The 16,732-nt window shown below is 45.1% G+C and overlaps 1 protein-coding gene across 5 annotated transcripts in view; it reads right to left on the bottom strand.

Moving 5' to 3' along the window:
- Positions 1 to 5,448: 5,448 nt before the first annotated feature.
- DPF3 (double PHD fingers 3) overlaps positions 5,449 to 16,732 on the bottom strand; it is a 255,087-nt gene continuing 243,803 nt past the window's right edge. For 4 of the 5 annotated variants that reach the window (XM_079129846.1, XM_079129845.1, XM_079129848.1 and 1 more), the window contains exons 10-11: positions 9,332 to 9,413; positions 5,449 to 8,820 (exon numbers count right to left, since the gene is read on the bottom strand). In XM_079129846.1, the coding sequence (XP_078985972.1) occupies positions 8,750 to 8,820; positions 9,332 to 9,413 (153 nt within the window). In that variant the 3' untranslated portion in view covers positions 5,449 to 8,749. The remainder of the gene's footprint in view (positions 8,821 to 9,331; positions 9,414 to 16,732) is intronic. The other variant, XM_079129847.1, reaches the window with a different exon arrangement.

The following is a 16,732-nucleotide window of genomic DNA, read 5'->3' as shown; positions in this document are numbered from 1 at the left end:
TCGGCCCTGAGAGGAGCAAAGCAGGTTAAGGACTAGTTCTAGATCTTTCTTGAATCAACTGTGTGATGTGGACAGGTCAGTCACTCCTTAGATCTCCAGTCAGCCAGTTTCAGGCTAGGAAGTTGCCATGAGTGCCCCCAAGTGGAACAGGGAAAGGGGACCCTCTCAAGCTCAGCCCCCTGGGCTCTCTGGCTCCCAGATCCATCCCTCATGGAGCAGAGGACCCAAGGGCTCAGGGTTCACTGCCCACTGCTTAGGGGCAATACTGCCCAGTCTGAACTGGTAAGATCCAAGTTAAATAACTTTCCCTCGCCTCTCTGGCTAACAACAACGACAGGGGAAGGCTGGACATTCGAAGGAGGTTTGTTTCCAAAGAACCTTGCCCACAGGCTTTGAAACGAACAGGTGGATCAAACCCCAGAACACACTTCAGGCTCTCAAGCCCTTTAGAATTAGGCTCACAGCCCAGTCCCATGTCTCTGATGCTCCACAGAAATCTCCAAAATCGCCTTGCTGACAGCCAGGTGCCGCCCAGGTTCCCAGAAGAGTCTTCCCTGTGCCTCCCCACAGAAAACCCACAAGTCACTTTAGGCCAGCCCGGAGCTGACCTCTCCAGGTGAGCAGGTACAAGCTTTCCCCAAGCCAGGCATTTCACTTGCAAGTGAGCCTGGTGTGGCTTCTTCGGGGAATAGCTAAAAGTTGAAACCTAGCGGTAACACATGAAGAGAAAATGGAGAAGAAAGAAATGGTTTTTCCCTGATGCTGTCAATACAGGCAACTGGGAGTCAAACACACCCTGAAGCCAGGCGTCGATGAGCACCCAGCCAAAGGCAGGAGGTTAACAGAAATTGTCTCTGATGCTGGGCTTCATCTACACACCCACCAGCCATGCCAAAGGCAGGATCCCCAAAGCTGAGTCAACCTCCATGAGGTCTCTGTGGGAGACCACCCAATCTGGGTGGGAATCTCTACTCCCCACCCCTTCCTACCCGCTCTGATTTCTCTAGCAGGGACTAGACAAAACCATCATGTGGGCCGCTTTCCACCTCTGATCAGGTCCTGCCAATTGCACCTCCTCACACTCTACCAGGAATTTGAAAGCAGCACTAGAGACCAGCCTCACGCTCTCTGGCTGTCTGGCACTCTCCAAAAGACCAAAAAGCCACTAGGCCGAGGTCATCTGTGTTTTTCTCCCCAACTAGTGTGGAAATAACTAGATGTTTTCACCTGCTACCCTTCTACAGATGAACAGGCATCCAGAGACCTAGATATACACAAACCTTCCCTGTTGGCACAATACTTCAAATGTGATCAGGATTCTTTGGGAAAGCAAAGTTTTATAGCTGAAAAGCAACTTGCAGGCTGAGCCAGGATGTGGTTTTATTTTTCCAGCAGACTGCATAGGACCTAGCACATGGCTTTGCACACATTCAGGGCTCTGACAAATATCCTAGCCAGTACCCGCCTGCCCAGCAGTCCCTCTCAGAGGGCGAAGGCTATGCTTATTTGCTTTCAGAGGAAACACACCCAGGGTAGACCAACACGGCAGATGAGTGGTGGACAGCTAGGATGGACACTCTTCCTTCCCTGGCCAGAGGAGCACAGGTGAAAATGTGTGATCTGTCTGCTTTCCCAAATGCCAGGTGGTCTAGATGCACTGGTAAGCCCAGACCCCTGCCTACTCAGCCCACAGCCCACCTTCTTCCTACCGACTCCGCTCAGAGATACTCATTCTACATTTTCATGCTCTTACTCACATATTATCTAGCGATATTTCTTTTGCTTTTTTCCAGTCCCTAATTTCGTTCTCTTCAACTCCATGTTGAAAACACACAGGGGTATATTTTGTTTTCCTTTTATGCCACCCCTCACTTTAGCATCTAGCATGGCAGGAGGGAAGGGAGGGGAAGGCATGGGGAAGGGAGAAGGCAGGAAAAGAAGAGAGCAAATGTCTCAGTGGAGAATAAACAGGAAAGGGCAAAGTCAATAAAAACCCAACCCCGATTCTAGCCATGAAGGCTTTGCATCCCTTTGATAGCACAATCAAGACTTGGTTTTTCGTGGGGTTGTTTTTTTTCCCAAGTCCTCAATGATTGCCAAACATCCCTCTCAAAGAAGCAGAGGTAAGTGAGGGGAGAGATAGAGTTGATGGAGCCAATGGTTTTTCAAGCACAAGGTCCCCCATGTGACCCCTGTAGCTGTGCAGGGTCTGGGGCTGGGAGCTGGAGTTACTGACTGGAGAAGGCCTCGGGGGCCATGTGTCTGGTCTGGCAGCTGCTGGCTCTTCCTCTCATCCTGGAGCAACACCAAGGGCTCCCTTTAGTTCATCAAGCAGGGCGTGTGTGTGTGTGTGTGTGTATACACGTATGTCCCTGTTCTCATCAATATTAATAATATATCACAAAATTACAGAAATGCAGAGAGGCAAGCTGATAAAATGCAGAGGGTGTAAATATAACCTGGGGGTCCTCCACTGTGTTGCTGAGGAGTATACCCACCCCAGGGACTTGTGGGTCTCCCCCATTGCCTATGGGGACCTCCTTCCCACCACAGCAGAGCTTATGTGCCAGACTGGGGAGGTGCTGACCTGAACAGCCATCTTCCTTGCGGCCTGGACTAGAGGTCATTATTAGTAATTATATCTCTGTCCAAGAGGGTTCTGGCTGCCTGCCAGTCCTGGCCCTGCCTTCCTCTGGCTTGCCCTGGGAAATGTCACCACAGCACAATACTCCTTTCTCATGGTGGGGCCAAAGAGGGGGAAACCCTGAAAGTCCCCCGTCAAGGCCGCTGGCCCCAACATGAGGCTGGGGCTGGAGCAAAGAAAGTGATAAAGAGGCTGAAACCAAGGGGCACCCCCTGCTCTGACCCTGTGAGACCCTCAGGGCAGGTGGAGACCCCCGCACCAGGCCTGAGGGGCACAGTGGGACTCACCCGGAACCCAGAGGGAGGCTCTGGAAAATCCACTGACTTCCACCTCTCTCTCCTCACAGGGGGAGCTCCCTGGCCCTTCTGGGAATGCACTGAACACAGAACTGGTGGGACCATTCCCGCCCCTCGGGGTTTCCCGGAGGGACTTCCTTTAGGCCTCCCTTCCCAGCTGAGTGTGGAGATGGAGCTCGGCAGCCATGTATTTCTGAGAACAGTTGCCGAGATGCTCCTCGGAGCTCCCTGTGTCTGCATCTGCAAGGGGTCTCTGTTCACCCTCCCACGTGAGGGTGCTGAGCAGTTGGCACCCACATCCTCCCCTCTCCTCCTCCCTCCCACAGCAAGTAGCTCAGCTGTCCCTCCACATCCACCAGAGGCTCTTCAGCCTCCTAAAAAAGGACTCCCAGGGCTGGGGCTGGGGCTCAGTGGTAGAGCGCTTGCCTGGCACGTGTGAGGCCCTGGGTTCAATTCTTAACACCACAAATAAATAAAATTTAAAAGATCCATTGACAACTTAATTTTTTTTTTTTTTTAAAAGGATTCCAAGGTCTCAAAGTTCTCAACCAATCCATCTCAGTGTCTACTGTGAGCAAAGCTTTGGGGGTTTTGTTTGGGTTTTTTGTTTTTGTTTTTGTTTTTCTGCACTTAGGGATGGTGGTGGTGGCTTCCGGTCAAGAACCATAAGCAGACCTCAAGCCCTGGGCATGTTTACAAGTGGGGAAGAAGCCCCGACTCGCAGACAATCACAGGGCCCACCTTTCTGATCTTGGATAAATTAGACCCAAGGGCAGTTGAGGTTTGGGTGGGGAGATGTGCAGGTCTGAGAAACATTGAAATACCGGCTCCTTGCCAGCATCCTCCCATTCCTCACCTGGCATGCAGATGAACTGAGCTCCACGGAAACCAGAAGCATCCTTTGGGGGTGGGGGCAAAATTCCCAAAAGGGTAACACAAGTAGGGAGCGGCTGGGCGGCAGGCAGTGCTGGCCAGGCCCCCTCCCTTCGCAGCCGCTGGCCTCCTGGGCTTGAGGCCCTGCTAGAACCCTCCACCCCAAGCCTGCAGGCCAGATCTAGCCCACCCTCTTCTGCTTCTGTCTCCACACCCTGGCCAGCCAATCTAGAGGGTCTTCCGCAGCTGATCTCAGAAAGTCAGAATGACACTTGTCTGCGGGGGGTGGAGAAATGCCTGGGGACCAGCCAGGAGGTCCCTGCCTCTGGGTGGATGGGGGGCACTGCTCCTGCCCGCTGTGCCCTCAGAAGCCCGCCATCCAACAGGGAGCCAGAGACCAGGGGCATTGAACAGGGGCTGGCTCAATGTCCACAGTGGGCAAAGGTTTGGGTTTTTTGTTTGTTTGGGGCTTTTTGTTTTGTTTAGGATCACAAGGAGAAAAAAAATGGGTTTTGGTGATTCTTCACCCTACCCCGGGCTCTCTGGTTATTTGCTCCAGGATTTGTCCCCAAGGAAACCCGGTGCTCCGCCCCCCATTCTGTCACAGGCCTCCCTTCTCCTTATTAGGCTTACCTCCTCTCCTCCTTCCTCCAGGATCCCCGTCCTCCCTCTCTCCCTCCTTCTCCAGGGATGCCAGCCCACTAAAGGTGACACCAACATGCTGCTCCTTAAAGGAGCCGACCAGGACTAGTGGCATCTCAGTGGAGTGTGAGTGTGACTCTGGCCGGGTCAGCCCACGTCGCCCCTGGGCTGTGACTTTGAGACTCCCTAAGGGGGAGATGAGGGAGGGCATCCAGGGAGGAAGGGGAAGGAATGTCCTCTAAGTACCTTCAGAACAGGCTCAGGGCCAACCTGGGGGACAGGCCAGGAGGTCCTCAGGACCCTGCCCCGGGCCAACAGCCAAGCGTTGCCCCTCAGTGGGGCTCCAAGAGGAGACTAAGTGCCCCCTTTCTCTGCATCCTGGAGCCTGAGGTTGTCGATGATCTTCCTCCCACACAGGGGAGCACAGGTGTCTTAAACTTGCCCTTAAAGGAAAAGTAATCACAATCCTGTCATTTGTCTTCCTTGAAATATCTGGACTTTTTAAGGGGAAGAGCTGGAAGGAATCGTGCTGCCTTTAGAACAGTAAGGCAAAACTGCACCCGGAGTGTAACTCCCCGGGGAGCCATGGCGCCCTCTCTGTGAACCCCCATCTTCCCAGCTCTGCAGGCCTCTGGCCCGCTGCACCCACAGCCGTCTGGGCCTGCACCACAGGAAGGGACTGCTCTCTGCAGCCTGCAGGGGCGTCCTACCTGGTCCTGAGGCAGCAGCGGAGCAGGGGAGCTTTGGCACCCGCTGGCTGCTGCCTCAGGGGCTGCAGGCCGGTTCGGCAGGAAAGCCGGAAAGCAAATCCCCTAGGGAGGTTTCAATTCTGTCTCCTCACAAAGTTGCCTGTTCTGGATTTTCCTGCAGGACCCAAAAGCAGTGTTTCCAAAATGTCTAGAAAGGAGCAGGATTTCTTCTTCCAGCTCGGATCCTGTGGTCTCACCTCTCCAGGCTGCTGGAGCCGCAGGAGAGGGGTGACTGCAGCAGGGATGTGAGCAGGAGGCAACAGTGTCACCATCTCCACTCTGTGGCCTCTGCACCAAACGACAGTAGCTTCCACAGAGAGGGGACCTTCTTTCTACCAGGCCCACATGGGTATCTTTTTCAGTGGTGTCCTAATCCCCGCAATGACCTGGCTGGATAGACGATTGACACCCACCTTCCACCTGGGGCAATGAGACTCAGAGAAGTCAAGCCACTTGCCCAAAGTCAACCAGCTAAAAAGAAGCACAGCTGGACTTCACATCAAGGTACAAGTGAGGGTTATACCTGAGCTGAAATGAGCGACGCCCTCTGCAAAAGCTAGCTGGCAATTCCAAGCAGGTGGACCTTATGGGGGCAGGGCAAGGGTCTTTGGACTTCATCATTAAGTCCTGAGCCCCAAGGCAAATCCTTAACCCCCACACAGCCCAAGCAGCCCACGGTCTCCCTGGTCAAGTCTTGGCCTAGTGGCCCTGACCACAGGCAGCCTGGTTCTTAAAACCGAAATCCCTTCTGGTCAAAAGGGAGATTCAAGAAGGCATCTAACTTTGGCTGCCATACAAGGCAAACATGGAAGGCATTTGGAGTTCCTCTCAGACAAGCTCAGTTCTGCAGTAGCTTTTAAATAAATAATATTGTGTTTTTTAAGACAGTGTGGCTGTGGAATAGGCAGGGTAAGAGTTATCACCCCCATTTTACAGGGGTGAAGGGACTGCCATTCAGAGATGTTAAGTGACTTGCCCCAGGTTGCACAGCTATTTAACAACAGAGATAAAACTAAAACCCTGACCCTTCACACACACCCTATGATTCCAGTTTGTTCTCAGGGACTCAAAGAATGAGACCAATTTGAAGTTTACCAACACCTTCCTTCTTCCGGTGTAGAAAGTGGTAAATGTGACTCTGAAGACTTCTGTCGAACAGTGCGACCTGCTTTGCTCTCCCCACTTTCTGGATGGGGAAAGTGAGGCCTCCAAAGAGGAGGGGGTTGGGTCCATTCTGCAGAAAGTAATAAATGAGTAGGGAGCTCTGGGGCCTTCCTAAAGGGTCCCCAGAGCCTGACCAGACCAGCACCCTCAGGCAAGCTCCAGTGCCCTGCCCTGGCTTGAGAGATCTGTGTACCCTCCACTTCTGTGGGCAGAGCAGCTGTGGCAGGAGATAGAACAGGGCACCCTTCATTTGCATTTCTGCAGGGAGCAGATTTGCACATGCTCCAAAAGAGGACCTATCAAGTCACGGAACCACAATTTTTGGTTTTGGATTTACTTTTTTAACTTTCAAGTCATCGTGGCATTTGGGAACATTGAGGAACTGTTTTCCCCCTTAAAATTAGTTTAAAATGAATCTCAAAGCCAATAATCAGCATTGAAGGACACCCTGCTTTGGATTTGTGGGAGGAGAGAGAGCCGGAGTAGTCAGAATAGGAAAGGTGCCCCTTCGCTGTGATGGGACCCTCTCAAAACCTCCTAGGGCCTTCCGAATCCAGAAGGGCTCAGCAGCCAGCAGGAGGAAGAAAATAGCTTTGGAGAAGATGGAAATCCCATCTGGACAGAGGCCCTTTAAATGAGATCATTATGAATGCATGTAACTCACCCTGAGGCCAGGGGGCCTGCAGGAGAGTGACCCCTAAGTCACTCTGCAAAGGAGTGGGGGAGACTCACACTGCCTGGCCCCACGCCACGCTGCCCGGGGTCCACTAGCCAAGAGCAATTACCCGGGGAAGGAAGGCTCCTGCCAAGTCCCAGAGTGAACACTGCAGCAGGGTAGAAGTGGCCCAACCAGCCCGAGTCTCTGGGGGCTTCTTCGGGAGCTGAAGGACTAAAAATAACCTGGGTCTTTGTTGTAAGCTGCTGGACCACAGAGATGCAGCGGGTTTCAGGGAAGCCGAGCATGCGCGAGGGTCCCACTGACTGAGACCTGCCCTTTGGGTAAACGATTTTTCCAGAAATGTGTCAGTTATTGTGCTGTTGCTGCCATTCAAAGACAGTCCGATCCACTCCAGCCCACAGGGCTGTATTCCAACAGACAGTTCTCGGAATCTAGGCCTCCCCATCTCTTTCTTCTAGAAACATGTTTGTTTTATAAAACAAGAGTTCAGCTCATATGGGGGAGCTTAGGAGACGAGAACAGCCCATAAGCTGAGGGTTCTGAACCATTGCCACCCGATCACAAATAATCACGTCACCCTCATTATCTTCTGGAGTAACAACCTTCTCTCCTCCATCCTAAAATTTCCAGTCAGGTCTCAGTAGACAAGAGCAAACATACACCACAGGGAAGGAAGAAATTACTTGGGAAAGGAATTGGTCGTGTCGCATCAATACTGAAGGGGTTCTCAAAGCTGCGGTCCCTCGGAGCCAACATTTGGACACTGGACGGGGTAGGCTTTGCTCACCTTCCCAGTGCTGAGTCCCACCAGGGGAAACAAAGCTAGGCCTCCACACCAGCTTGCTTTGGAGGCAGAGTCTTGACCATTTTTCTTTGCCCATAGGCTGCGGCTTGTCACCTCACAATGCCTCGGTTCTGAAGGTCAAGGAACAAGCCCGATCCCTTGTAGTCTCTCCTGATGGACAACCAGTACTGACTGGCATGGCAGGGCCCTAGCATCATTTTCCCAGTGTTTTCTCCCATCTCTCAGTCCCCCGCCCCCACCCCCCATCAAGCGATAACACAGTGGATGAAGGACTCCCACCCCGACTGTGGCTGCCACTGCTGGGGTTCTAGAAAGGAACGCTTCCTCATCACAGAGACCAAGGAACAAGAAGGCAGGGTTGAGCCTCCATCTTCAAGATGGCTTCCAGGATCCAAGTCTAGTGAGGCTTGTGATTAAGCAACAACTCCTCCACAGCACTTCTTTCCTCCGATGAGAATTTTGGGTGAAGAGTCTAAGCTGGGGGTGAGGAGGTTGTGCATGGATTTCTTGGAATACAATAGATAAAAAAACACCAAATACACATGAGTGGTTGATGAGTGGTCACAAAATGGCTTCCCTTAAACTGGAAACCAGTGAGAGGGTCGCAGTGCTAAGGTAAAAGTGAGAGGGTTCCATGGGGCTGGGGCTGGGGTTGTTCTTCAAAAGTGCAAGATCTTTCTGGTAGCAACAAGGAGGTGCTGGCTGAAGTGCCATCTGTGGGGCAGGAGGTAAGTGGATACCTCACCCTCTTGGTTCCCTATGTCCGTGCCCTTCTGGGACTATTCATTTTCCTCTCCATTGGTTGGTCTGGATGTATGGGAGGAGGGCTCCATCTGGTTTGAACTGGGCTCTGGCTCAGCCTCTCCAGCAGCAAGTCACATTCTGTGACCTGGGGCTCTAGGCCTGGCAGCCAAAGGCTGAGGCTTTCTCTTTGAGCAGTTCCCAGCATAAGTGGCAGCTCCAACTTCCTAGAAGACACAAGATGGCGTTAGTAGCATCCCCTCTCTAACTTTTGAGGCCCAGCCCAGTGGCCCTAACTTCTTGCAAACCCTGTTTTCTTTCAACTTTCACAAGCAAAGACCCAGTCTTAGTCCTGAAAACAAGCTGGAGTCTATTGCTCAGCAGAAAGTACACACTCAGAGATGATCTGCTGAACTGTCATAAAAACCCTCACTTCTTGGTCATGCCTCTTAATCAGCATCTCTGGGCCTCAGCCATTTTCCCTGGATGCTTATACCTCCCCATCATCTCAAGCACATGTCTCAACCTCTTTGATCCTCACATTGAAATTCCAGATGCATTGTGCCTCAGTTTCCTCAAGTGTAACATGCTAGTAGTCACACCTACCTCACGGGGTTGTGATGATTAAATGAGACAAGACATGAAAAGCCCTTAGCACAAGGCCTGCACCGCAGTAAGGGCTCAGTAAGTGGTAGGAGAAGTAGCTGTTGTTGTTATTGTTGACCTCATTGTCATTACCTTCTGGGGGCTCTGCCACTGGGGGATTTAAACAGTACATGTGATAGCCACGGTCACAGTCATCGCAGAAGAGTAGCTGGTCCTGGCAGAATACAGAGCAGGCAGAAGGGAGGAGAGAGATTCAATTATTTGGGGCCAATATCTGGCCCCCACTTATCCCTCCAGCCATGTTCCCAGAGATCAAACTTCGCTGGATGCCCCTTCCCAGGCCCCTTTGAAGTCCTCATTGTTTGTGCTTTGCCCATATCTAGATTTCCCCCTCTGACTCCCAAGCTATACACATCTTATTCCCACCCTAGGGTCCTGCTCAACTCATGCCTCCTCCAAGAAGCCTTCCTCAACTATCCACTCACATCCAAGTTTAAAGGGATTCCTTATTCTTGTAAATACCTATAGCAAATAGCTCTGTTTCTAAAGTGCAGAAAACTAATTTTATGCATTTTTCTATTCCCCATGATGATTGACCAGTATATAGAAAGTACTTTAAATATTTGAAATTTTTTATTGAATTCCTCCAGTCTCCATTCTTGCCATCTGTTAAGTAGGCAACAGCTCTACTTGGTGGTGAGAGCCAGGAAAACACAAAACCTCTTCAGTGTTTCATTATGTGAATGTAGAAAAACCAAGCAGTGCCATTCTCCAGGCGGGAGGCTGGAGCCCAGGCGAGATCAGGGGAGAGGGTGGTTCTTGAGGCCCAGAGACCAGTTAGAAGTTTGCTATCGCCACCAAAGTGAGAGATGATGGTGGCTTGAGGTAAGATTGTGGCATGGAAGAAAGAAATGAGTCTTGCTCCATTTAAGAGTCATTAATTAGATGTGGAGAGTGATAGTGAAGGAATCAAGAATGTCTTCCAAGCTGTGAATTAGTCAGCAAGCCAACTGATAGAGTACCCACTAAGACATGGGCTGAAGAGTGAGCCCATAGGAGGGAGAGGGAAACATCAGCTACAAATCTACTGATCACCTGGTAGGGAGGCCTCTGGAGTCTGTAGGTAAGTCTGGACCAGGGATATAGATTTGGGAGTCACTGATAAAGAAAATGGTGGCAAATGAAGGTCCTAGAAGAAGCCCAGAGTGGGTGAGAGCACATGTCTGAATTTTTTGCTCATAGAAAGGTATCCATGAACACGTTGAAATGACATGCAAAATTTTGTTTAGAGGTAGAAATGTACGTTCTCCCCCCTGAGGAAAGAGTAAATCTATAGATTTAATTGAATTATCTGAAAAAAACAAGGACCCATAGAGATTACTGAGAAGGACAAGTTGGGAACACCAACTTTAAGAGTCAAGAAGAGAACGAAGAAACTAAGAAGCACAGTCTGAGAAGAAGGATAAAAAACCAGGGCATGATGGTTACTCCCCAAAAGTTGTATCATTATGTCAGAGCTGAAGAAAGCTATATGATGATATGGTTAAGGGATAATATGAAGAGAAGTTAGGATGGAGACAAAAAATAGCAAGGGACTTGGCAGAAACAGTATTAACTGAAGTCCTAAAGACATCAATAATCCCTATAGTGATCATATGAGAACCACAAGAAGACAGAATACCCTGGATTGAACTTGCCCAGAGGAAAAGCAGATCTTTGGCAGTTTAAATGCATTTTTCACAGGTTAATAATTGACTAGCACCATTTTCTCTTCTTTTCCATTTTCTTTTCAGGATAATTCCCCATCAAAACCACCAAGAACCCCCAGTTCATGCTAACTCCCATGCAAAACACAATTTAAGGACATCTTACTAGCATGTATCAAAGAACCAGGGTCCACCTATGGGTAAACTTTCAGCAGAACAGGAATCTCATTCTGGGATATGTAGGGGAAATTCCTGACCCTGTAAGAGAGGCCCTAATGACCACGAAACCTCCTGACTCCAGATTCTTCCCCTGACCCCTTTCCTAAGACTCTGCCAAGTCAACAACAACAACAAAATCTCATTAGCAAGTTTGTAAAGCCAAAGACCAGAATCAACCTAAATGTCTGTCAATAAAGGACTGGTTGAATAAACTGATGAAGAACTAACTATGCAGCTGTAAGAATGAAGAATATATCTACATGTTGCTCTGGAATAATCTCCAGGATAGTCAGTGGGAAAAAAGCAGGGTCAAGAAAACATATATCTTCTTGTGGATTCATATGTATGCATATATACCTACACTCAAACAAAATGGAAAGATAAACCATACATTTTTATAAGTGGTCACCTATAAGCAGAGTGAGGGAATAGCATAGAATAGTTAAGGATAGAAGCTAGACTTTTATGATGATATTTTTCTTCAGAGAGTTGATTCTAGAACCAGTAAATATTTTACACAGACATTAAGCAAAATTTAAATTGTAATATGTTCCTAAAAACAAAACAAAACAAAAAGCAAAATGAGTAAATGCATATCCAGTTGGTGGTATAACCACACAGAAACTGTTCCAAGTGACTTTAAAACAACTAATTTGACTATACTTCCTTAGTAGAATATTTGTTAAAAAAAAAAACAAATGCAAAATGCACTTTTTCCAGTAATTTTGTTTTTGGTGATGATGTTCTAGAACTTTTGTATGTGTATCAAATGAGTAGTTATATTTGTGTCATTGAGAAGCAAGATTTTTTTATATGGTTGAAGAAAAATACAGATGTAAGATCAATGAGGTTAAATAGAATCTCCACAATTAGTACTAGATATGAACTGCAAGGATTAACATGTGTATTTCATCTTTAAAACACACACAAAAATATTTTCTAGCTCCATCCATTGAAAATGCCCCTGAGCAATGGATAAACAAAGTAAAAATTAGCACCTCCAAGAACCATATTATGTTCTCTCTAGACCACTGCCCACTGAAAGGACCAGTAGTCTTTGGAGAACTGGCTAATTTCAGATCTGGTGGGATGAAATGTATCAATATCTGTACATATTAGAAAGCAAGGAAGCTATCAAATGCTATTAGGATTATGTCAAAAGAACTTAGTTTCTATCCTGAATATGTTCACACTGGCCAAAGAGTTTAACTGTAATGGATTGAAGCAAACAAAATATATTTAATCCTTGAGTTCATAAAAATGGCATTTTTAAATAGTCTCCTTTTGGAGGTGTTAGGGAAACATCACACTATTTTTTATTTTGTTATTTCGGATTTTAGACTTAGGAAAAAGTTGCAAAAAAAATGGTAGGGTTTCTGTATACATTTTACTCAACTGCCACTAATTTTATCATCTTACATTACCACAGTAGAAGAACTCAACAGGAAATTACCAGTATGACACCAGTCTATTATTTTAATAACATCAGTTTTCTCATTTGTGTTGTGTCCCTTTTCCTGGGATTCAACCCAGGATCCCACATTGCTTTTATTTGTGTTTTCTTATTTTCATTCGATCTGTGACAGTTCTTTAGTTTCTGTGTCTTTCATGACATTGGTACTTTGAAGGGTGCAGGTCAATGCTTCCGTAGATGTCACTCAATTTGAACTGGATCTTTTCTCATAAGATTGAAATATACATGCATTTTTTGACAAAAACACCATTGCAGTTACGCTGTGCCCTTCTTGGTGCCTCAGATGCTGGTATCTTGTTACTTGTAATGTTAACTGTGATTGTATAGTTAAGGTAGTGATTGCCAGTTTTTTCATGTGAAGCTAATGTTTTCCCCCCTCATAATACATTAATATGTAATCTTGTTGGAGAGATATTTTGAGATTATGCACATATCCCATTTCTCATCATGCTTCTGCCCACTAATTTTTATACCAATGAATGGTTATTGCTTACAATAACCACAAATGCGATGTTTCCCTAATGATGATTTCCCTCTTCCTTCTACATTTATTCATTGGGATTCTGCTCTGAGGAAGAGCTTACCTTCTTTCCACTTATTTATTTATTCAACTTTTTAAAACGTAAGTATGGGTATTTATTTTATTCTTCATTTTATAACCCAAAACATCATTATTAAGTTTCTCAAATTTTATTATATTTGACCATTAGAAATTCCTCCAGGTTGTCTCCTGTGTCCTTTAAACACATCCTATCTGTTTTGAACACTTCCTTACTTCAGGCTCATCCTGTGTCTTTTTCCCCAGCCCTGGTAGGAGCCACTTCTCCAGGGATGTCTGGTTCCTTTTACTAAAGAATGTTCTTTAGAACCAACATCCAGGTTGCTATACATTCTCATTGCTTCTGAGCTGCGATTGCTTCTAAGTTCTTGCTATGAACTGAATATGGACAATGCTCCCCAAAGGTCTATGTGTTAAAGGTTTGGTCCCAGGCTGAGGACATTGGGAGATGCTGTGGACCTTTAGGAGACAGAATCTTGTGGAATATCCTTAGGTCACTGGAAACATGCCTTCAAAAGTGATTGTGGGACCTTGTTATTTTCTGTGCTGTCTCTACTTTCTGGCTCATGATGTAAGTGGTTTGCTCCAAAATGCATTCCCTGCCATTGCCATCCAGCACCTTACTAGAGGCCCAAAGCAATGAGGGCCACTTGGTCTGAGACTGGAACTTCCAGAACTATGAACTAAATAAAATTTTCTCTTTATAAGTTAATTGCCTCAGGTATTTTGTTGTAGTAACATGAAGCTAATACAGTCCTTGTTTCCAGGACTGTATTAGGAAATAAAGATATGTGTAGGTATATCTGTATGCATCGGTATATACATATAGATAACTAGATATATTTTATATAAAAACATGAGTTTATATTGATACTTCCTATTCCAATCCAGTGCCACAGGGTTCAATCTAGACTTCATCCTTTGTTATTCTTTCTCTGACATTTAGAAATCTGACTCTCACTGGCCACAATATTCAGTTATTAGTTCAAACCGAGCATGCACAAAGAGTAGTTTTATGATTTCTAATTCATATACCCATGAAAACAAATCTTCTAACTAGACTATAACATTCGTGTGCAGTTATTTTGTCTTTAGCCTTACCATACAGAGTCACAATACTATTTTCAAAAATTACTTCATTTAGTTCTTTTCCTTCCAGCACTTTAGTATGGCTATGTTATATATTTATATTATAGTTGGGTTTGTTTGTTACAGTTTTTATTACATTTTAGTTTTTTCCACATCCTGGTTGACTTTATTTATCTTTTGGGGAAAAGATAAATCTTATCTTGATTCTAAGAGTCAGAGCTACACAAGACGGTATTCTCAAAGAAATGTTGTTCCTCCCCTATCCCTAGTACCTCTTCCCATTTACCATTTTTTTCTCTGCCCCATTCCCTGTGGAAAACCAATCTCATCAGCTTCTTGTTTATTCTTCCTGTATTTCTTTTACACGAGTGCATAGATGTATGTTTTCTTACATTTACTTTTTTCTTATAATAAAGGCAGATACTATAGATATTGGATTTTACTTTGATTTTTTTTCACTTAACAATCTAACCTGAAAGTCATTCCATACCAATTCATAGACATCCTCCTTATTCTTTTTTACAATCGCATAGTGCTTTATCATATGCCTGGGCCATGGTTTATTCAACCATTCTTGTGTGTATGGTCATTGAGGTTGTGTCAAAATATTTGTAATTATAAAAAATGCTACCATAAATCACCTTTCGCGTATGTTTTTCCATTCTGTTGGGGTTTGAGTCCTGTGAGTGGGACTGCTGAGTCAGAGTTGAGTGCACAGTGGTTTTGTTAAACATTACCAAATTTCCCTCCAGAAGGGTCATCCCAGCTTCTATTTCCTTCAATAGTAAGTGAAGATACCTGTCTGAAATACTTCCAAGAGAATATATGATCATACTTTAAAAAATTTTTTGCCCACTAGATGAGTAAGAAGTTGTATCTTAGTTTTGTTTTAATTTGAGTTTCTTTGAGTAAATCTGAACATTTATTTCCCATGTTTCAGGGCCATTTTAATATCATTCATAAATAGTCCTTTGCATTGTTGTTGTTGTTGTTGAAGTTTTTTCTCATTTTCTATCAGGTCCCTAGTCCTTTGTTCTTCATTTTTTTAACAATTTTGATTCATAGTACACAAATGGGGTTCAACTATCATTTCTCTGGTTGTACACAAAGCAGAGTCATACCACTTGCGTAACCATACGTGTACAGAGGGTAATCGTTCTTCATTTTTAAGAGTTCTTTATCTACTGGAGACATTTGCCCTTTATTCTTGGTACAGAGATCACAAATACTTTCTTCCAGTTTGTCAGCTATCTTTTTTCTTAATTATTTTTTTAATTTATCTTTAAATTTTTTACAGACTGCATTTTGATCATTGTACACAAATGGGGTACATCATTTCATTTCTATGGTTGTACACGTTGTAGATTCACACCATTCGTGTAATCATACATGTACATAGGGTAATGATGTCTGTCTCATTCCACCATTTTTCATACCCCCTCCCTCTCATTTCCTTCTACATAATCTAAAGTTCCCCCATTCTTCTCTCACTCCCCACCTTCCCAACCACCATTACATATCATTCTCCACTTATCAGGGAAAACATTTGACCTTTGGTTTTTTAGGCTATCTTTTGACTTAATCATATTTTTGACTTGGCAAATGTTTCATGGAGCTGAGTTGATCAATATTTTATTTCATTGCTTCTAGATTTTGAGTCACAGTTAGAAAACCTTTCCCTATATTTAGAATAAAGAGGAATCACTCATGTTTTCTTCCAGTACTGATATGGTTTTCCTTTTTACATTTAGATTCCCAATCTATTTTAGACTGTTCTTATGTCTGGTGTGAGATATGAACCTAATTTTATCTTTTCCCAAATGGTTACCCCATTGTCCCAGCACCATTCATTAAAAAGTCTATCTTTAATGTGGAAATTTTAGATGCAACCTTTATCCTATACTACATTTCCATATGTAGGTGGGTCTATTTATGTGCTTTCTATTCAATTCCAGCTGGTCTATTTGTCTACTCATGCATTAGTATAACACTGTTTCCACTGGAGAGACTTTCTCCTAGGTTTCCACGTCTGGTAGAGTCAGTTTCCGCTATAAGTTGTTTGCCAACATTTTCCTGTGTATTCTTATGTTTGTTTTTCCATATGAATTTAAGTGTCAGCTTATCTAACTCCATAAAAAAGTTTGTTGGCCCTAAACTAAGATAAAATCATAAATTACCTGAAGAATAAATGACATCTTAAGAATGTTGAGTCATTCTATCCAAGATCTCAATATATCTTGACATTTGTTCTTTGTGTCTTTTCAAAAGTGTCTAAATTTTCTCTTCATATAGGTTTTACATATTTGTTTTAAACATATTCCTCTGCATTTTTTACTGTTGCCCTCATAAATGTAATTATGCTTTCTAACTGGTTATTATTGATATATGAAGACTCTTAGTTATGTATGTTAATTTATATCCTGTTACTTTTTATGCTTGAGTTAGCTTTATCATTGATTCTCTAACATTTTCCAGATATACTATCA

Source organism: Sciurus vulgaris (genome assembly GCF_902686455.1).
Source record: "Sciurus vulgaris genome assembly, chromosome: 2".
In the NCBI taxonomy this organism is placed as follows: domain Eukaryota; kingdom Metazoa; phylum Chordata; class Mammalia; order Rodentia; family Sciuridae; genus Sciurus; species Sciurus vulgaris.
The sequence above is the reverse complement of the archived record's forward strand: the minus strand, read 5'-3'. Positions and strand labels throughout refer to the sequence as shown.